The sequence below is a fragment of the Xenopus laevis genome, chromosome 5S (assembly GCF_017654675.1).
Source record: "Xenopus laevis strain J_2021 chromosome 5S, Xenopus_laevis_v10.1, whole genome shotgun sequence".
In the NCBI taxonomy this organism is placed as follows: Eukaryota; Metazoa; Chordata; class Amphibia; order Anura; family Pipidae; genus Xenopus; species Xenopus laevis.
The window spans coordinates 122,746,294-122,767,900 of NC_054380.1; the positions used below are offsets into that span (position 1 = coordinate 122,746,294).

The 21,607-nt window shown below is 40.0% G+C and overlaps 2 protein-coding genes across 7 annotated transcripts in view; one reads left to right on the plus strand and one right to left on the minus strand.

The window, feature by feature from the left end:
• Nucleotides 1–21,341, minus strand: rnaseh1.S (ribonuclease H1 S homeolog). 4 transcript variants are annotated; one of them, XM_041563975.1, is made up of 11 exons: nt 21,145–21,341; nt 20,666–20,837; nt 18,856–19,024; nt 16,223–16,341; nt 13,015–13,209; nt 5,231–5,330; nt 3,865–3,919; nt 1,892–1,976; nt 1,392–1,516; nt 1,160–1,253; nt 3–223 (listed from the first exon to the last, which is right to left on the minus strand). In XM_041563975.1, the coding sequence occupies exons 3-11, from the start codon at nt 18,993–18,995 to the stop codon at nt 186–188; spliced, it is 951 nt and encodes a 316-aa protein (XP_041419909.1). In that variant the 5' UTR covers nt 18,996–19,024; nt 20,666–20,837; nt 21,145–21,341; the 3' UTR covers nt 3–185.
• rps7.S (ribosomal protein S7 S homeolog) overlaps nt 21,138–21,607 on the plus strand; it is a 14,386-nt gene continuing 13,916 nt past the window's right edge. Inside the window, exon 1 of one of the 3 annotated variants that reach the window (XM_018264314.2) lies at nt 21,138–21,227. The gene's annotated coding sequence lies outside the window, so the exon portion shown is untranslated. 3 annotated transcript variants of the gene reach the window in all.

Sequence of the window (21,607 nt, forward strand, 5' to 3'; positions counted from 1 at the left end):
AATGGCAATTTTACTTACAAATAAAAAAAAAATCATGTTTTGCATATTCAAAAAAACAAACATTTTTTAATGAAACAAAGTCCATAGCTTCTATACATTGTGAGTGCAAGTGGCTCAGCATGAGCAGCAGTTATTGGACTTCTGAGGATTTCCGGGCTCCTTCTCTTGAAAGCTTGTCAGCCGCTTCATTTCCCGCAAAGCCAGCATGGCCTGGAATGTGCATCTACACAGGGAGACAAATAAGTCAGTTGCTTTGCTTGCTAGGCCCACTAATGTATTAAGAAATCTAGATGTGCTGGAAAGTAAGCACTACATACTGATTCAATTAAAAAAAAGATTTTATTTAAAATTATACACAATTGAATTCTCAAATGCAGGTTCTGCAATTACTGTAACAGGTTCTGCTGTTTTCTCACCTTGTAAATGGCAACTAAAACACAAAATTAAGGGTCCCCTATATTAAGGATTGCTCCCTCCTTGCACCAGAAACACATGCATAATGTTAACTGCAAAACGTAGGTTCTTTATAGTTAGCACATGCAAAATTGGACTATATACACAGAATCCTGAATGGATATGCAGTTGAAGAAAGAATAACCCCAGTCCAAAATGCTGGGTTAATTTTCTGATTTATGAATCTTAGGAGTGGCCAGTAACGTAACTATAGGGGGGCGGGACCTGGCGCGGGATGTGCAGCCGGGCCCCCCGCCCCCCTCCATACGCCCAGAAACGGACGCAATTACTACAGAAGTCAGTGGCGCGTGAGCTGCCGGGGGGCCCTGATGGGGTGTGGGCCCTGGGCCAATCGCTCACCCGGTAGTTACACCACTGGGAGTGGCTTCTAATGAATAATTTCCATTCTAACATACAGTGTGCTCCTTGTATAAAAAAAAGGCATTCGCCTGGGAAAAGTAGAGCAGTGCCTCCTTCTTTATTACCTTTACCTAGTGCAGAACGCAAATTTTACTCTACTATGCATGTGTGAGTTTTAGGGGATTATTTATTAAAGTCCGAATGCCAAAAATGCACGTTTTTTTTTTATTTTATTTTTTTTTACTATAAAATCCGAATTTTTAGTAAACATAAAACAAATTTTTCGGTATTTATTATACCCCGAGGATGGAAAAAGTCTGAATCCCAAAAAACTGAAATCTCAAACCTGCTGAGGTTGTATATAAGTAAATGGGAGAAGTCTCGAAGATATCCTTATCTGCGCTGGGTTCCGTACGATTTTCACGATTTTTTTCCCCGAACTGGAATTTTTCAGGGAAATGTATGGATAATAATGGGAAATAACCTTGGTCGGAGTATATTTCAGAAAATAAAGAGATAAATTCGGCTTTAGATAAATAAATCAGTTTTACACAACTATGCCCTTTTAAAATACTAACCCATTTAATATCCAAGCCCTGGGTCATCTTTTCAAGATTTTCAAAATCTTCCCTATTTATAACATTCTTCCCAGTGCTCAGCTTCCAGCCATTTCGTTTCCAAGAATGGATCCATTTTGTGATACCTGAATAGCAGAACAAAAGTTCGGTAGGTTTCAGCTAAACCTGAAATCAATGGTCTAATTCACATTGGTGCGTGGTGTTACTATACAGACTTGTTATTGCAACGGAAATAAATATTGAAAATGAATTGCATATCTATTGTTCTTAATGCTTTCTTTTAATCATTTACAAGCTCTAGGCCCACCGACAGAAAAGCAATTTCTGCACAGTTAGTGATTACAGGGGTGTTTACAGCAGTGCATGTGATCATATTATTCAATAAAATCTATGAGGTTTCATCATAAGATACAGAATCATCATACAATTGTTGATTGTTGGCATGATGCTGGTAACATTTGTTCAGGCAGTTAAATAACCTACCAGATAGGGATTCTCACCATTTATAGTGAACATACTGTCAGTATACAGCACAAGTTTTGTGAGGTTCTGTGCTTTGGCCTGTTCAAGTGCTCTGCATGCGGCCTTCAAAAAAAGGGAAAAAAATGTTAAGGTAAGAGCATTATTATAGTTAATTGCCTTGTTGCTGCTGCTGCTGCTACTACTACTTGTTATTCTTTTAGAAGAACATTAAACAACTGAATACTAAAGTCAATCCTAATCTTACAGGCGAAATAAAGGCTTCCCATCAATTGAAACATTTGCTCAAAATAAGCTACTTTTTAAATCAGTGTACAGCCGCACGAATTTGAAGAGGAGTCTGTGTTTATAGCTCCTTAACAGTACCAAAAATTTGTACGGTACATACATATTGCATATTCTTAGCCCATACTGAAACTTGGTAGGAAGCCTTTACTTTCCCTTTAAAGTAAAGTAAACTAATCTCTAAAATCACTCTTTTACTAAATAGTGATCAAAATAACAACTTCCTCAACACTGCAAAATACATTGGCGCTATATAAATACATGTTGTGCATTCAGTAATATGTTGTTTCTAAATTCTAAATTGAAAACTGCAGCTCATTTTAGGTTCTTCCTGGTTTATCGTGAAGCTCCGCCCTTTTCTTTTCTGAGCCCTCCTCTTATTATTAAAGGGATTCGGTCATGATTTTTATGATGTCGTTTTTATTTCTAAATGACACTGTTTACACTGCAAATAATTCACTCTACAATATAAAATGTAATTCCTGAACCAGCAAGTGTATTTATTTAGTTGTAATATTGTTGTGTAGGTGCATCTCAGGTCATTTTGCCTGATCATGTGCTTTCAGAAAGAGCCAGCACTTTAGGATGGAACTGTTTTCTGGCAGACTGTTACGTACATTAAATGCAGGGAAAAATTCCCGTGTGTATGAACCCTAAAAAATTTCCTTAACCTTATCCCTGTAGTGAAGTGCTTCAGGCTGACAAGATGGATCTGATTAGCCTCAGGTGGCTAATTAGTACCATTAAGTGTAAAACTAAATGGGTCATTTCCATGCGTTTTCGGCCAATTCGACGTACTGCACCAAAACGTTGGAGTCAAGTTGGATGCGACGGAAAACAAGGGAAATACAAATGTTGGATGATGTTGCAGCATTCGTGCAACGTGACTGTCGGATGCAGACGATGCATGTTTTGGCGCAGCGCATTGCATCCGCCGAAAAGGCATGGTAATTATCCATGTAGTTCTACTGTACAAAAAACCTTGGCTGGACAGGTCCAGAACTCTGAGTAAAAAAGAGAGAGAGACATATAAACAGAGAGAAAGAGCAAGAGAGCAAGGTCTTTGAACTCATCATACAGAAGCCTATGTAAGTGTACACACACAGTCGCCTGTCCAAAGTTCTGTAATATTGCTGCCACTGTGTAAATGAAGAAAGCGATTTTTGTGCTTCAGAATGGTTTGTGAAAGAAAATGCCTTTATTTTTCCTATCCAGCTGCTATGTGAAATAAGAGCCATGTTTCTGCAAGACACTTTTTGCTGCCCTGATGTTTACGCTGTGTGAACCTGCAGAGTAAATTATCTGTGGATAATTATTATTTAAAGCATGCTCACCCTGCTATAATTCCAGGAATATACATTTATATACACACATATACACCTCACAACTAAACCTCAGCATAACCGGTATAAGGCACCATGCATGTTTAAAACACAAATTTACCTTGCAGTATCATAACTGAATCTCGTTTCCTTCTTATAAAACGGTTATGTGTCTGGTACACTGATATACTGTACTGTTATCTATTACTTCATCCAAGCCAATAACCAATTATGTTTTCATCCCAAAGGATTCAGTATGTATGTATGTATGTATGTATGTATGTATGAATGAAGCAGAGCATTGTATGTGGCAAGTTTTAGCACTACTCAAGTTTGTGAAAAGTTTTTTTTTTTTTATCAAATGATTTATGTAGTAGGACTTGCACCTGAATTTCAGCCCGCTGGTTAGTTTGCCTCCCTTCAAGCTTTTCTGCAAGGTTGCTGTTAAAAAAACAAAACAAACTTTAATAAAAATACAATTAAAGTAGGGATGCACCAAATCCACTTTTTTTGGATTCGGCCGAACCCCCGGATCCTTTGTGAAAGATTCGGCTGAATACCGAACCCGAATTAAGGATGGGAAGGGGAAAACATTTTTTTTACTTCCTTGTTTTCTGACAAAGTCACTCAATTTCCCTCCCCTAATTTGCATATGCAAATTAGGATTCAGTTCGGCCGGGCAGAAGGATTCGGCCGAATAAGAATCCTGCTGAAAAAGGCTGAATCCTGGCCGAACCGAATCCTGGATTCGGTGCATCCCTAAATTAAAGTAATCTAAGTTACAGAAAGTGGAACTCTGTGCATGCATGTGCACCAGTATGGCTACCTGGTGTTGTGCTAGGAGGGCACTCACTCAGGATACGGTTTTTCAAAAACAAAGGCAGCTTTGGGGGGGGGGGAAATTATGTAATAGGTCACTGACCAATTAAAACTGATGAAGCATGGTTACATCATTTTTAAATGGAAGGTGTACCATTCGTTTGTAATATGTCTGATTATTTCACATTTAAGGGTTGCTGGCTCAACTTGCACTAAGTCTGGTCCAAGTCTCATCCACCAACCTACTATCTTGCTCACTGCTAATGTATTAAACCGAGTACCAGGAATATTTGAGACTATAGTGCATGGAAGCAGAGGTCACCCTCCCTTAGAAGGAAAACTATAAACCCCAAAATTAATACTTGAGCAACAGATAGTTTGCATCATATTAAGTGGCATATTAAAGAATCTTACCAAAGTGGTATATATAATTAAGTAAATATTGCCCTTTTACATCTCTTGCCTTGATCCACCATTTTGTGATGGTCTGTGTGCTGCCTCAGAGATCACCTGACCAGAAATACTGCAGCTCTAACTGTAATGGGAAGAAGTGTGGAAGCAAATGACAGGTCACAGGAACCAAGTAAAGGACAAACATGTATGGTTTTTTTTACGTTTGTTTGTGTGCACCCGTGAATCACAGGATCCCAGGGGGTGGTTCTTAGTTCTTAAAATAGCAATTTTCTGTTTAGAATTACCCTATGGCACATACTACTAAAAAAGCATATTATTATGAAAATGTTTATATACATAATGCAGGTATCAACATATTTGATTTATAGAGACCTACATTGTTTGGTGATAGTTTTCCTTTATGTATGGTTTTGGAAGAAGGTATTACATAATATTTTTGGCTTCTATGCTTTGCTATTTTGACATGTGTTCATTTAGAAGTTTAGAACAACCAAAACATAAATAATCAAAACCACTTACAGAGGATGGCCTTGCCCCCAGTATACACCTATACCAGCTCGTGCTTTTACCCGGCCATTCCCGCTACAGCAGCCATCAGTGTATACAACAGCAGCGTCTCCTGCAAAAGCAAGCAAGGCAACAATGATTAATCAAGGAAAAGAAAGCAAGGGCAGAACAATCTTAATTGTAGACATATTACACTTAAGGAATTGTTCAGTATAAAAATAAAAACTGGGTAAATAGGCTGTGCAAATTAAAAAAAATATTTCTAATATAGTCTAACATAATAGCCAGAACACTACTTCCTGCTTTGCAGCTCTCTTGGTTTCCACTGATTGGTTACCAGACAGTAACCAATCAGTGACTTGAGGGGTGGGGGGCACATGGGTCATAACTGTTGCTTTTGAATCTGAGCTGAATGCTGAGGATCAATTGCAAACTCACTGAACAGTTATGTCCCATGTGGCCCCCCTTATAGTCACTGACACGAACACAGAGTTAGAGAACTGAAAAGCAGGAAGTAGTGTTCTGGCTTTTATGTTAGACATCCAGTCACTCGAGTCTTTATACATTACAATTTTGGCTAATTAACTATATTAGAAACATGTTTTATTTCTCTAAACTGGCCCTTCCTGTCCGTGCAGACGCTCTGGGGTTAAGTATCCACCTCCGGAGGCAGGACAGAAGAAAAAAAAGAAACTTCTTGGCTCCACCCTCCTCATAAGGTCATGCTCCTCCTGTTAGCCCCAGTTTTTTTCTTCTGTCCTGCTTTGAAGTTAGGACAGTAAATTATTTTTTTTCCCTTAGGTAAAATTTTGCCAAGTGTTCATTCTTCTTCCTTGCAGGCAGCATAGCAACAGCTATTGGGGGCAAGGAAATTGTTTTTTTCCAAGGATTGAATGACTGGAAACTCCACCAGCTATAACCACCCCTCAGGGCTGGTAGCTGGGTCAGGAGTAGCTGCCAGGGTGACAGCAGTTTGCTACACTAACCATCATCTCTCAGAGATCGGTATAGGTAGCTGGACCTGAACTGCGGCGCAAACCAGTTACAAGCCGCATTGTGGTATCCGCACTTCCCGGTTCTGGTAAAATTGGCGCCAAGACGCAGGCGATTCGTACGTCACATGCAGGCACCATTTTGTTTCTCTCAGCGCGCGATCTGAAGAGAAAGGAAGGAACAACAGAGGCGGCTCAGCTAATGATTCCTAAAAGTTATGATAAGTTACCCAACCACAGCGCCCACCAACAGCGCATATAAGGGCTGCTTATGGACTTACACAGTCTCCAAGCTGGCTCAGAGGACTAGCAGGACAGCGTTATTATCACCGCCTCAGGCTTATACACGCTACAAGCTAGTCCTCCATTACTAAGTGCTCTCCTTCAATACATGCATTAAAGGTGTAGTGTACACAAGTCTTTATTTATTTATTTTTCTTCTCTCTTTATCTAGAAACTCACTATGGAGTCAGACATTGCTCTAGAAGACCTTATAAAAGACATGACCAGTACAGCTCCAACACCTAAGAAAAAGGCATCTGATAAGAGATCACATTTGCACATACTATCTATTTACCCGGTTTTTATTTTTACACTGAACGGTTACTTTAAAGAATATGTAAACCCTGAAAATTAATGTAAAATTGCTCAGAGAACTCTCCTAAGCACTTTCCATAATTTATTTTACCAACATTTTCAAGATAAATACAGTTTTAAAATATAATGAATTTAAAAAAGAACTTTGCAACCTGCTGATGATTGTGGCAGACGGCCTATAATCAGCAAAAAATTGTCAGAAGAGCATCTTGTGCTTTTGCTCGGCTTAGAACAGACCGGAGTAGCATCAGTTGACAAAGACTGCGGAAAACAAAAAAACAAAAGAAAAGCAGGCCAAGAATCAGCTACTACACTGGCATCTGTTTCCTTTTTCGCCTGCACCCAAAACCATCATGCATGAACCAAAATTCTCCATGTGTAGCTGCACCCAGCCTGATGCAATGTTTCCGGGTACAGGCAGGGTAAGTGGCAGATTGCAGTGTAGGGGCTGATTGTCAATCTGTGTCTTTAAAGGAACAGTAACATCAAAAAATGAAAGTTTTAAAGTAATAAAAATAAAACGTGGTGTTGCCCTGCACTGGTAAAACTGCTGTGTTTGCTTCAGAAACTCTACTATTGTTTATATAAATAAGCTGCTGTGTAGCCATGGGGGCAGCCATTCAAAAGATAAAAGGCTCAGGTCACACAGCAGATAACAGATAAGCTCTGTAGAACATAATGTTATCTGTTATCTACTATTTAACCTGTGCCATATAGCCTTTTTTCAATTGCCCCCATTGCTACACAGCAGCTTATTTATATAAACTATATTAGTGTTTCTGAAGCAAACACATCAGTTTTACCAGTACAGGGCAACACTACATTATATTTTTATTACTTTACAACTTTCATTTTTTGATGTTCCTGTTCCTTTAAGCAGGCCGAGTTTCAGTCCTGTTTTCATTATCCTAAAAAGTCAGCATTTATTGTAAATGTACTTTAGAGTGTTCTGGGCAATTTTGCATTATTTTATTTTGAGCATTTCCTTGACTATGCCACACAGTGACTTTGCCACATACATGCACTTAAAATCTCAAAACATAAAACATGCGTTTCTGGGGCAAAATTTGACATGCAATATCCAAAATACTTATTTTTTTTATAATGAAAGGTTTTTTATTGACTATGCATTTGGTACATAGATATGAAAACAGTTTAAACATTTAGTAAATGCAGGTAAAGTTGTTGTACCGTGTTAGCCAGTTAACCCTTTAAGTGCCAGCAGAATTTCACATTTTGGTTACGCGAAATGCCAGCCGTTTTTGAAACATTTTGTGCTCTCTCACTTTAGGGGCATTTTCTGAGGGGAAACCTATAGTTTACCTAGGAAAACTATACATTGTTTTTTTCGGTAGAAACTGAGCTTTCTAAATCTGCCTGAGTTTTCATGTATTTCCACCTGTGCAAAAAAATTTATAGTGCTAAATACCAAAAAAAAATGAAAAATTACCATTTTTCATCGTATATCAATTTATACCAGAAAAATATTTCATTTTACGGATGAAAATCCAACTGATTTGGAAAGCCTTATGTCTCTCGAACGTGCCAATACCAGATATGTATAGTTTTAGGGAGATTTAGGATTTCTGTACAGCAAAAACTCCCGGCAGTATATTACCGAATTTTGAAAGCACTAAGGCAGAAAACGGCATGCTTTAGATTCCAAGGCAAAAAATCCTGAAACCGTAGGTTTACCCCAGAAAACCATACATTTTTGAAAAGTACACATTCTGCCGATTACAAAATGGGTAACTATGTCTCTCTACTCCCAACTACCAAACATAAAAGCTTGTCTGAACAGTTTTTCAACAAAAAATTCAAAATTCTGAAAAATCATTTCAAAGGTTTTATTTTGCTGCTCCGCATATCCCAAACTATATTAGGTACCAAGAAAAAGCACCTGAAATATGATTGCCAGGGGTCCACTGAACAGTTTGATACCCATTATGCATAGGTTTACCAAAGTATCTGGCATTTAGAGACACCAATATGAAGTTAGCACATCCAAATTGTTCAGGACTTTACTTCAGCTACTGAGAAATCAACACATTGACTGCATTTTTTGTGGGGTAAAAACACAAATATATGTTTACCCCCCAAACCCATATATTTTTGGAAAGTACACATTCTACTGAATCTAAAATGGGTACCCATGCCTTTCTGCTCCAAACTACTGAGTCGCAAGGCTTTCCCACAATTGTCGGTTTTGGTGAAATATCTGAAAATTTCCTCAAAGCTTCAACTTCCCAGCACCATATCGCCCATGTATCATTACGTACTAAGAAAAAGCACCCTAAATATGATTGCCAGGGTTCCTCTGAACATTTTGGTGGTCATTGTTCATAAGTTTACCAAAGTATCTGGCATTTAGAGGCCCCAAAATGAAGTTAGCGCATACAAGCAGTCCCGTGGGTAACTTCAGCTAATGAAAGATCAACACATTGACTGCATTTTTGTGGGGTAAAAACACAGAAATATATGTTTACCCCCCAAAACCCATATATTTTTGGAAAGTACACATTCTACCGAATCTAAAATGGGTACCCATGCCTTTCTGCTCCAAACTACTGAGTCGCAAGGCTTTCCCACAATTGTCGGTTTTGGTGAAATATCTGAAAATTGCCTCAAAGCTTCAACTTCCCAGCACCATATCACCCATGTATCGTTACGCACCAAGAAAAAGCACCCTAAATATGATTGCCAGGGTTCCTCCAAACAGTTTGGTGGCCATTGTTCATAGGTTTACCAAAGTATCTGGCATTTAGAGGCCTCAAAATGAAGTTAGCGCATACAAATAGTCCTGTGGGTAACTTCATCTAATGAAAAATCAACACATTGACTGCATTTTTGTGGGGTAAAAACACAGAAATATATGTTTACCCCCCAAACCCATATATTTTTGGAAAGTACACATTCTACAGAATCTAAAATGGGTACCCATGCCTTATTGCTCCAAACTACTGAGTCGCAAGGCTTTCCCAAAGTTGTCGGTTTTGGTGAAATATCTGAAAATTTCCTCAAAGCTTCAACTTCTCAGCATCGTATTGTCCATGTATCATTACCAGCATAAAGCATCCTAAATATAAACATATGGGTCTACTAAACAGTTTTGATACCCAATGTGCATAGATATACCAAACTATGTGGCGCACAGAGACCCCCAAATGACAATATGTATAGACATTTTCACGGCTGACGCGCTGGCTGCTGCAATATAACCACCCGGTGTGTGTATTATGCGACATTAGCCCACCTAACAATACAGAGACCCCAGAAAACCATATATTTTCAGAAAGTACACATTCTGACGAATCCAATATGGGTAAATAAGTGTTTCTACTGCAAACTGCCAAACTGCAAAGCAATGCTGAACATAACGGTTTTTATCAAATTTCGGAAAATCGTCACAAAGCTTGAATTTTACCCCATTATATGCCACACATTTCGTAACGTATCAGCATAAAACATCCTAAATATGAACGCAAGGGGTCTACTGAACACTTTGATGCCCAGTATGCATAGATATACCAAACTATGTGGCGTACAGAGACCCCCAAATGACAATAGTGTATATACATTTTCACGGCTGACGCGCTGGCTGCTGCAATATAAGCACCTGGTGTGTGTATTATGCAACATTAGACCCCCCTAACAGTACAGAGACCCCAGAAAACCATATATTTTTCAGAAAGTACACATTCTGACGAATCCGATATGGGTAAATAAGTGTTTCTACTGCAAACTGCCAAACTGCAAAGCAATGCTGAACATAACGGTTTTTATCAAATTTCTGAAAATCGTCACAAAGCTTGAATTTTACCCCATTATATGCCCCACATTTCGTAACTTATCAGCATAAAACATCCTAAATATGAACGCCAGGGGTCTACTGAACACTTTGATGCCCAATATGCATAGATATACCAAACTATGTGGCGCACAGAGACCCCCAAATGGATATATAGTAAATAAAATTTACAAGGCAAAACAAAATAAGGCAGTAAAGAGTGAAATGCAAAAAAATCCAATAAAACCACAAAAATCAATGTTTTTTTTCCAGACTCGTGTTATCGGCCGTCAGAATCACAGTTTGAATATTTTAGCTGGGCCAAACAGGTTATACGGCTAGAAACAAGTGAACACAACATACGCAGAGCTGAAAATGCAATAAAATGGCTAAAAATTCAATAAAATGGCTAAAAATGCACCAAAATACCCAAAATTGCAATATAATCACCGAAATAACATAAAAAAGATACTGCACAGTACGGTTAGCGAATACGCTATTCGTAATGGCAATAAAACAGTTTTTTCAGCCAAAAAAAGAAACGATGCGATAAGAAAAAAAAAAAAAAGCCACAATGCCATGTATGTGCGTGTGCGTGTGAACAAATGGTAAATTACATGTTATGTGCGCGTGTGTGCGTGTGCACATGTGTGTAAGTGCAGTGAGTGTAAGTGACCCCCCCAATCCCCAAAAATGTATGTGTAAGTGTGTGTAAGTGTGAATCTAAGTGTGTATTACTGTAATAAGTGTGTGTTGGTGTGTTTGTGTGTGTAATTGTTGCACTAACCTGAAAAAAATCGCTGGAGACTGTTGCAGGCGATCTGGAAGGGCCTCAGGAAGAGATCTGCGACGTCCTCTGTGTGCCTGTGCTGTGGGGGCGGAGATATCCAGCGCGGTGTAGGCTGCAGCAGCAGGACACGTAAGTTACACGTGCCTGCTGCTGTTTTTGGGCCCCTGGGCGATCGCGCCCCAGGGGCCACTCGATCCCCTGCTCTGCTCGTTGCCTAGGGGCAGGGGATCGATGCGGAACGGAGCGAGCGGCTCTAACAGCCGCTCCTCCGCTCCAGAACCCGGAAGTGCTGCAAAACGTAGAATCTACGTTCTGTGGCATTTCAAGTTACTTTTCCACAGAACGTAGATTCTACGTTCTGTGGCACTTAAAGGGTTAAAATGTTACAGGGCAACCCTTTTGAAATAAAAAATAATAACAAAGTGGTATAAAGGGGATACCTTTATTGGCTAACTAATATAATCATAGCTAGCTTTTAGAACATTTTTTTTCCTTTTTCAAGCTGATTACAATGAAGCTGTGGTGTTCTCTGGTATAAAAGGTATCACCTTTAATACCACTTTAAAAAAATTTTATCAAAAGGGTTGCCCTGTAACATTTAGTAAATATATAGTACAACTCAAGACCAATTATCTTTTTATATATTCCTTCCAGAGTTTGTGTTAAGTACAATATAGCACCCTACCTAGGTCATTAAAATTAGTTTTCCAAAGATGGCAAATACCCAAAAAGAAGGAAAAAGAAAATACAGAAACATACACAAAGAAAACTCCTGCATTAGGTACCGACCCAAATGTATATATGTATTTATATGTATTATGGAGGTGAAACAAAATGCAGTAATTAAAAATAAGGTAAGTAGTATAAGAGACACTTATAAGAAACAGCTTTTTCAGTTTAGTGAGGTAAAGGGAAACCATCTGAGTAGATACGGTTATTCCAAGGTGACCATTTACCATGGTATTTATGTAGAGATTGGTTGTTTTTTTCACACAATTATTGTTCAGAATCAACGTGGAGGTTGTGCTGAACAAATAGTTGACCAGGAGCCAATGAGACTGATATAATCCTTTATCAGTACAAATATGGGATCCGGTTTCTGGAAATCTGTTATCCAGAAAGCTCCGAATTAGGGAAAGGCCATCTCCCATAGACTTCATTTTATTCTAATAATCCACATTTTTTAAAATGATTTCCTTTTTCTCTGTAATAATAAAACAGTACCTTGTACTTGATCCCAACTAAGATATAATTAATCCTTATTGGAGGCAAAACCAGCCTTTTGGGTTTTATTAATGTTAACAGGATTTTATAATAGACGTAAGGTATGAAGATCCAGGTTGTAGAAAGATCCGTTATACAGAAAACCCCAGGTCCTGAGCATTCTGGATAACCGCTCCCATACCTGTACTAGAAACAGAATTAAATGTAGTCTAAGACAGGTGCAGTATATTAAAAGCCTAATCAAACAGTGCTTACAGTAGAAGGGGCTGCATAGGTGTGTTTATATATATATATATATATATATATATATATATATATATATATATATATATATACTGTAGATATATAGATATATAGATATATATAGTGGTTAAGAAACTTGTTAATACAAATATAAGTCTCATACCCATGTAGGTAAAAGTTCCATTATGTGACGATGGTAAATCAGTGATATCAATGAGCTTGCTTCTTTTAGGTGAGGATGCTTTCTCAGTGCTTGAGCTCTGTAGTAGTGGTCTCTTTCTTCTGGACTGAGGTATGACATTATGCAGTCCTGCAGCTTTTGTAGCTTGTGTAGGAGGCTCCTTTGTTTCAACACTAGCTAAAAAAAACAAAAAAAAAAACAGGAATACATGATTTGTATCTAGTGTTTGTCAAGACTGTAGATTGCAATTGTATGAAAATACAAGGCCATCATCAAGTATATTTGTAGCTCCTAATTCACATTATAATAAAACACGAGGATGAATTCTGGTTTGTAGCAGGCTATTGAGGTTGGACATTGCATAGATTCAGAACAGCAAGGACCACTATCAACAAATAGAAATGGGGCCATGAGAATTGACACGTCTGCTATTTCTGCTTAGTATATGCAGTAATGTTTCCTTTGAAGTAAGGTAGAAATTGTTTCTACAAACGAAAAGGCGATGTGGCAATAGCGGAGCTCTTCCCATGCACGCCAGCTCCTGCTAAGCCGCAGCTCTCGCGATGTATCGGCTCCTTCTGACCGGCTACTACATCAAACCTCTGTTACCGCTGCAGAGCACTGATCAAAGCATTCTTGGAGTCTGGTAGGTTAATATCAATGTATCGGCTTTATTTTGCTCTTTTTAAAATTACAAAGGAGGGGATTTACATCCAACGCGTTTTGTGTCAGAAGACCTGACACTTCATCAGAAGCGCTCACATGCTCCTACTGCCCCCCCCCCCCCCCAGAGAGCCTTCTCACCACGTGATCTCCATACAGGGAACACAAGGGAAGCATCAAGGCTGGGGAAAGAGAGAAAGAGAAAACCCGAGCCCTGGAAATCAATACTTGGGTACGTTTACAACACTTCTATCCAAATGACCCTAGGACAGGAAAAAAACTACTGTGGGGGGTATAGGAGGTGAGAGTTTTGTAAGAATGCGGTGTTTTTCCTGTCCAATGACTTAAGAGGGAAGGGATTACCCATGTTGGTGAATGGCTGCCATGGTGACTTGGGAAATATACATGTATTGTATTTGGTTATGTACAGTCTGTTGCTTAAACACCCATCCATTTTGTCTCTGGTCCAATTAAAGGGTAAAACCATTTCACATTGTTTTAGCATTGGGGGCCCAAGACCAAGTTTTGCACTGTTGGTTACACCACCGACAGCAAGTCCTTTGTGTTACTATTTATATTAAATAAATATGTAATTTGTTGGATTCAACTCTGGATATTATTTTTACATTAAAGGGGTAAGTTACCTTATAAAATGTTATAGAATATCCCTTTCTTATCAACCTTTTGATTCAGTTTCATTTTTTTATAGCTTTAAATTGATTAGCCTTCAGTTTTTCCTTATGCCACCTTTCAAATAGGGGTCTAACCCGGACAGCCAAAAACGAATACTCTGGGAGGCTGCAAGTTCTATTTTCTTACTTCTCTTGTTCTTCCGGTCCTCTCCTGTTCATCTTCCAGTTTACCATTCAGACTTACTGGTTGGTAGGGTAAAGTGGGCCCTAGCAACCAGATAGCTGCTGAGATTCTAAACTGGAGAGCTGCTTAACAAAAAACGAAATACTTTCACATAACCCCCCCCCCCCAAGCAAAAAAGATGAAGACTAATTTTAAACTGTTATAAAACTAGGGATGCGCCGCATCCACTATTTGGCCAAATCCTTCATGAAAGATTCGGCCTAATACCGAACTGAATCCTAGTTTGCATATGCAAATTATAGGTGGGAAAGGAAAAAAAGTGGAAAAATAATGTTTTTCTTCCTTGTTTTGAGACAAAAAGTCACGTGATTTCCCTTCCCACACCTAATTTACATATGCAAATTAGGATTCAGTTCGGCCACACACAAGGATTCGGCCGAATCCAAATCCTGCTGAAAAAGGCTGAAACCCTAACCGAATCCTGGATTCTGTGCATCCCTATATATGGAACATCACGGTGTACATCCTACTAAATGTAAATTTAAGGGACATATCAAAGCTAAAACACTGGAGGGTTTTGTTGGGCACACCTCAGAAGAAATAATGCAAGAAGGAAGCGTGGGAGTAAAACACAGAGCTCTGTTGATTCATTGGCTGCTGAAAGCCAACATATAGGTGTACCCTTGTTTTGTATGTGAGAACAGTGAATTATATGAGCCAGGGGGTGGCCCTTAGTACCTAAAATGTCAATTTTCGATTTAGGATTACTCAATGGAGCATACTACTAGAAAAGGATATTTTTATGAAAATGGCTTATTAAGATGAAGCAAGGTTTTACATGTGGGCTGTTTATGTGACATTTCTATACAGACCTGCAACGTTCAGGGGATTCATTTCACTTTAATTCTTAGGAGTTTATATTAAAGGGGAACTATCGCAAAAATGAAAATCTTATATACACTTCCTCATTCTGAAATTAGAAACTTTCTAAATTAGGGATGCACCGAATCCACTATTTTGGATATAGCTGAACCCGGATTCCTTCGCGAAAGATTCGGCCAAATAAAGAAAGGGGAAAACATTCTTTACTTCCTTGTTTTGTGACAAAAAGTAACGCAATTTCCCTCCCGCCCCTAATTTGCATATGTAAATTAGGATTTGGTTTGGCCGGGCAGAAGGATTCGGCTGAACTCGAATCCTGCTGAAAGGCTGAATCCTGACCGAATCCCGGATTCGGTGCATCCCTATTCTAAATACAATCAATTAAAAATTCTGTATTGTTTCTGAAATAATCAAGTTTATATTCATTATTCCTCTCTCAGCATCTGTTTCTTCTCTTTTTTTGTCTTCATGCAGCAGTTGGGTGTCAGATGAATGATTCAATATCTTATGGGAAGGGGGCTCCCTTTCCTAGATTAGAGCTCACTCAAATAACGGATTCTGGTACAAAATCTAACAAAATAACTGCCTTTTGCACAAATTCTGCATGTAGAGAGACAGGATTTCAGGTGATTCATGTGGGCTTCTATACATCTTATGGGCAAAAGAAGCCCCCCCTATAAGATATATTGGATCATTCATCTGACACCTAACTCCTGCATGAAGACAGAATGAAGAGAAACAGATGCTCCTAGGGGGTTGAATTCTCCATTAATGTGCACTCAGAATGGAATATCATTGCCTTTCCCTGAACTACTCAGAATACACTTACTAGAACCTTTCGATGATGATTCCTGAGTGTTCCTCACAAATTCCCAGGCATCTTCCTCTGAGGCAAACTTCTTGTACCTTGCTAAAGGAAATCGATCCACTTGCTCTTTACATTCATCCCTTCAACGAGAAAAAGAAAATCCAAAAAGCCATTTTACCTAGGCAAAGTTAACTTGTTATCTGTGATTGGAAAGGTCTTGACTAGCATAAAGCTGATGTACTACTAATATTTACATCACCTGAGCAGATCATACCTACTTGAGAATGGGCAAATTACAGAGACTAATTTTTTGACCTGCAGACCGAAGCGATCGATAGCATGGGTCCAATCAATGATATTTAAAACTACAAAGTTAGCCTCCAAACACAGGGCACTAGCTAAATATAAAAAAAACTGTTAAGGGCACTGGCATCTGTGGAGGCAACTAGGGGAAACAGAAGCAATGCATATGGTTTACCACTGGAGATTTACATTACCAGTGGGAAAGCATTTGCAGGAGATTAGTTGCACATGGTAGAAGATATTTATCACAGGCGACTAATCTCCACTTGTACCATTAACCTCAAAGGGATAGTGACACTTTTTAGTGACCGGTTTTAGCATAATTGAATTCTTCATCAAAATATGCCTATATGTCCTTTAGACCATTTTCCTCAATGTGACCTCTTTCTATGTAAATTGGACATAGGTCAAATCTCCTTTAAGAGAGTGCCGGACTACAACACGATCATAAGGTCCCTTGGGACTCGTCAATCAGAGCTGCAAGGCCGGAAGTTAAATGCTTGACTGAGAGGAAGAATCTGGCAGCACAGTGAAGTGTTATCAGTTTATACTATGTGGCTACACATGGTCAGGATTTACAGCCTCCTTATCACAGTTCTGCTGTTTCCTTTCATGTTCAGGTATGTGACTATACAATAGCAATCCTCCACCACACTGAAAAACTCCACCGCTCTGTGCTGCTCATTTTTTTTTTTTTAATGGTGCTTTTAACTTATTCTGACTTAGGGTTCAAGCACATGGGCAGATTTGGGGAGAGTTAGTCGCCTGGCGACTAATCGCCTCTTCTGCAGGGCGACAATCTCCCCAAACTGCCTTCCCCCTGCCTGCCGCCTGCTATGACAAAACGCCAGCGCCAATGCACTCTTGACGCTTCGATTTCCGAAATGTCCTCGCCAGGCGACTAAATCTCTCCGAATCTGCCCATGTGCTTAAACCCTTACTTGATTATGTGTGGCTCTTGTCTGCCTGCCTTCCCTGCATAAACAGAATGATCTGTGCCCGGACTGCTTGTAAAATGAATCTTTTAACCCCCCAGAGCTGGAGTAGATTTTTAGTGCAGGAAACGTCAGGCAGACAGGAAAGGGACACACATATATAACCTAGTAAGAGGGAATACGTTAAAAGCACCATCAGAAAAAAAGTGGGGAAGAAAAGCGTTTCAGAAAGAGGAGGGTTTTATTTTTTGCAGGAGTGGGTGTGAGATAAGAGAGGCTGAAAGCAGTAGTACTTGCCCCCTACAGGAAGTAGTATCCTTCTCCATATGAGAAAGTGGAGTTTTTTTTTTTTTTTAAAAAACAATATATTTTACTAATTTGTGGGTTTACATCGGTAATTTTAAAGGGGTTGTTCACCTTCCAAACACTTTTTTCAATGCAGTTTGGTTTTAGATTGTTCCTCAGAAATAAAGACTTTTTTCGATTACTTTCCATTATTTATTTTTAACTGTTTTTCCTGTCTCTGGTGTTGGAGTCTGGCAGTTCAATAATTCAAGCGCAGACACTGAACTGTTACAATTTTGCAATATTTAGTTGATACATTTCTCAGCAGCATCTCTGGAGTATTAGCAACTATTGTATCAATTCTAACAGCTGCCTGTAATGAAACTCAGGGATTCTACTCAGCAGGGACAAAGATAAGAAATATATCGACTAAATGTATCCATTTAGAACAGTTCACAGGGTCGGCGACCCCCCCCCCGAGCTGCTTCAGAAGGTGAGAAATTACAATTTACACTTAAATATTACAAAAACGGTTAACACATAGAAAATTGGAAATAATTGGAAAAAGTTTTTATTTCTGGTGGTCTATCTGAAAAATTGTTGTTTGAAGGCGAACCACCCCTTTAATAAAATGAATGGTTATTATTGCCATCAAAGTAGAGATCTAAGCACAAAACAAGAGGTGTCACTGTCACTTTAAAGGAGAAGGAAAGCTCCAAGACAGTTTATTACCAACAGATTAGCCACAATAGTGCAAGCTAGAACTCTATATTTATTCTGTAGAATGCTTTGTATTCAGCACTTCCTAGATGTCACTGCACTCCCCACATTCCCCGTTCTCTTCTCCATGTAATTGTGTAACCATTACATGGGGATGGACATCAGCTTCCCCGTTCTGGTGCACAAACAAGATTCTGAGATGATGCAGTGTCCACAAAATGGCTGCTGTCTGCTTGCTATAATTATGAATTCCCAGACTGAAGGAAACAAGATTCAAATAATTTATATAGTGTAATTAAAGTTTATTTTGCTTGACTAATGTGATAAAATTGGATTTTGATTTTTTTTTTGGGTGACGGGTCCCCTTTAAGTAACAGCAGTATGCTTTTAACCCTATTTCTCATCCCTTACCACGTATTGTAGACTCCAGGCTTACGGCCAGTCCTTACAGCGTAAAACATTCTCCTGAAAGTACTATGCACACCACCAACAGATGAACAGAGGAAATGAAGAGAAGAAAATGCACTCTGGATCCTAAGCATGACACACATGCACGATTCAGTTCTTTAATGTAGACGCTCTGCAAAGGAAAAACAAGAGGAGTTTCAGACTGAGCTGGTGTAATTTGGTTAAAGAAAAACAGACACACTTCCCTGGATGTGATGCTGGCAATGCTTAGACAATATTTTCCTGCAGGTATACATATTGCCATTAGCTTTCTAATGAAACTGGTCAGTCAACACACTGCATTTTATATGTTCTTTCTAGGGAGAATGGTAATGTTCCATAGGGCTTTTTATAATGTATAAGTGACCTGTACTAAACAGTAGAAAGTCTAGATTTAGGGTTATTATTTGCAATTTATTCTACTAAATCATCCTTTTCTTTCATGGCAGAGTCCCAAGCCCCTATCCTAAATACAAGCCTAGCTACCTCATACATTTGGATGCAGGTGTATCTGTGTGTGTCGGTAGGTGTATCTGTGTGTGTATCAGTGGCTGATGGTAGATTTGTGTGTCAGCGGCTGTCGGTAGGTCTGTGTGTATCAGTGGCTGTCGGTATGGCAACGGCTGTCGGTAGGTCTCTGTATCCCATCGGCTGTCGGTAGGTGTGTGTGTGTGTGTGTGTATCAGCGACTGTCAGTAGGTCTGTGTGTGTGTGTATCAGCGACTGTCAGTAGGTCTGTGTGTGTGTGTGTGTATCATCGGCTGTCAGTAGGTCTGTGTGTGTGTGTGTATCAGCGACTGTCAGTAGGTCTACTTGTGTGTGTGTGTGTGTATCAGCGACTGTCAGTAGGTCTGTGTGTGTGTATCATCGGCTGTCAGTAGGTCAGTGTGTGTGTGTATCATCGGCTGTCAGTAGGTCAGTGTGTGTGTGTGTGTATCAGCAACTGTCAGTAGGTCTGTGTGTGTGTGTGTATCAGCGGCTGTCAGTAGGTCAGTGTATGTGTGTGTGTATCAGCGGCTGTCAGTAGGTCAGTGTGTATCAGCGGCTGTCTGTAAATCTGTGTGTGTGTGTGTGTGTGTATCAACAGCTGTTGGTAGGCAGGCCGGGATGGGCAATCTGTGGAGTCTGGCAAATGCCAGAGGGGCTGCTCTAGAAAGTCACTATTTATTGGGCTTAGGGTTGCCACCTTTTCTGGGGAAAAATACCAGCCTTCCTATAGATTTATCTTTTTTCCCTATTAATAACATTGGGATCAACCTACATTTTTACCGGCCAGGTGGCAAACCGAAGTGGGCTGGTGAGGAGCTGATTGGGCCTCTCTGTATTGGAATGCCAGGGCCTATTATGAATCCCAGTCCAGACCGGTCGGTAGGTCTTTGTGTGTGTGTGTGTGTGTGTGTGTGTGTGTGTATATCAGCGGCTGTCAATAGGTCTGTGCGTGTGTCAGGGGCGACTTTTGGTAGGTGTGTGTTCCAGTCAGGCCCAGACTGTCAATCTGTGTGTTCTGTCAAATGCCAGAGGGGCTGTTATAAGGTGCCATAGAAAGTCACTATTTGGTGGGCTGGTGGGGGCTGATTGGGTCTTTGTGTACCTGCAATGCCAGGGCCTATTTTGACTCTCAGTCCAGACCTGGTACCATTGTGAGAGAGAGAGAGAGTGTGTGTGTGTGTGTGTGTGTGTGTGTGTGTGTGTGTGTCAGTGGCTGCTGATGTGCAAGTGGCTGTAAGCAGATAGGAGTCTGTGGTGCCATAAAAAAAGCCCCTGATGTCGATACCTGTGACTCCCATGTCAGTGCTCGGGCAGCCTACAAAACTCTCTTCTCTCGCTGAATTACAGTCCGTATAGACGCACAACTCTTCTTATTGGCTGTTGTCTCCTGACCTCCCTCCTCATTGGACGGTACCATACGACGCTCGGGATACGAAAGGTTAGCTTGTCTACGGAAACTGGCAGGGACACAATGTTTGAAAACGCGTTGTCACAAACAAGCTAGCGGGATATTATTAAATTACACATTTTAGTATTTTTCATATTATCCCAGTAACTCGTTAACGGAGCGTAATTATTATATGCAAATATATAGAATGGTGACGCTATAAACTATGTTTCCCATTATTGTATTGTTCATATTATTATAGATGCAAATATATACCGTATTTGTGGTGTGTAACAATCTACTCTAAACTGTGGATCAGCGTAATTTTCACTGCCGCCTTTACAGGACTTTAGAGGCGGAGTTTCATTTAATATTACCCATCGTCCCTTGCGCTCTGCCGAGATCTGGGCCGCTCTCGCGGGATTTCGCCCTCTTCCTAGGCCGTCACTGAGACAAGACGGTGAGTGCGGCAGAGGCTGCGGACTTTCGAGTTTCTATTAATCTAATGGTCGTTTCGCTTCAGCCATGAAATGGCCGCGTATGATGGCAGCGCAAGGTCTCTCCTCGAGTGTGGTACGCGCGGCGGGGGGCTACAAACTGTCCCGGGGGAGGATTGCGGCGGATGATGGTAGATTGTTGGTAGTGGCCGGGGAGTGATTCGTGTTGCGAAGGGGTTTATGGGAGATGGCGAAGGGGCTTATGGGGGGCGGCGCACGTGTATGTGCAGGGATTCTGTTTGACTGCTGTATGTGTTTATATAGAGTCCTCTGACTGTTGTGAGTTATCTATATTCTGTAAGTAGCGCCGCTAGCTAGTGTGATAGACGGGCGGACTGTTCTC

Coding starts and splice junctions, on each gene's coding strand:
- rnaseh1.S (XM_041563975.1), bottom strand. CDS start 18,995: ATGTGTGTCATGCTTAGGATCCAGAGTGCATTTTCTTCTCTTCATTTC. Junction 16,342..18,855: donor CCTGGAGTCTACAATACGTG/GTAAGGGATGAG, acceptor TTCTCGTTGAAG/GGATGAATGTAAAGAGCAAG. Junction 5,331..13,014: donor TGGAACTTTTACCTACATGG/GTATGAGACTTA, acceptor TTGCTTTTGCAG/GAGACGCTGCTGTTGTATAC.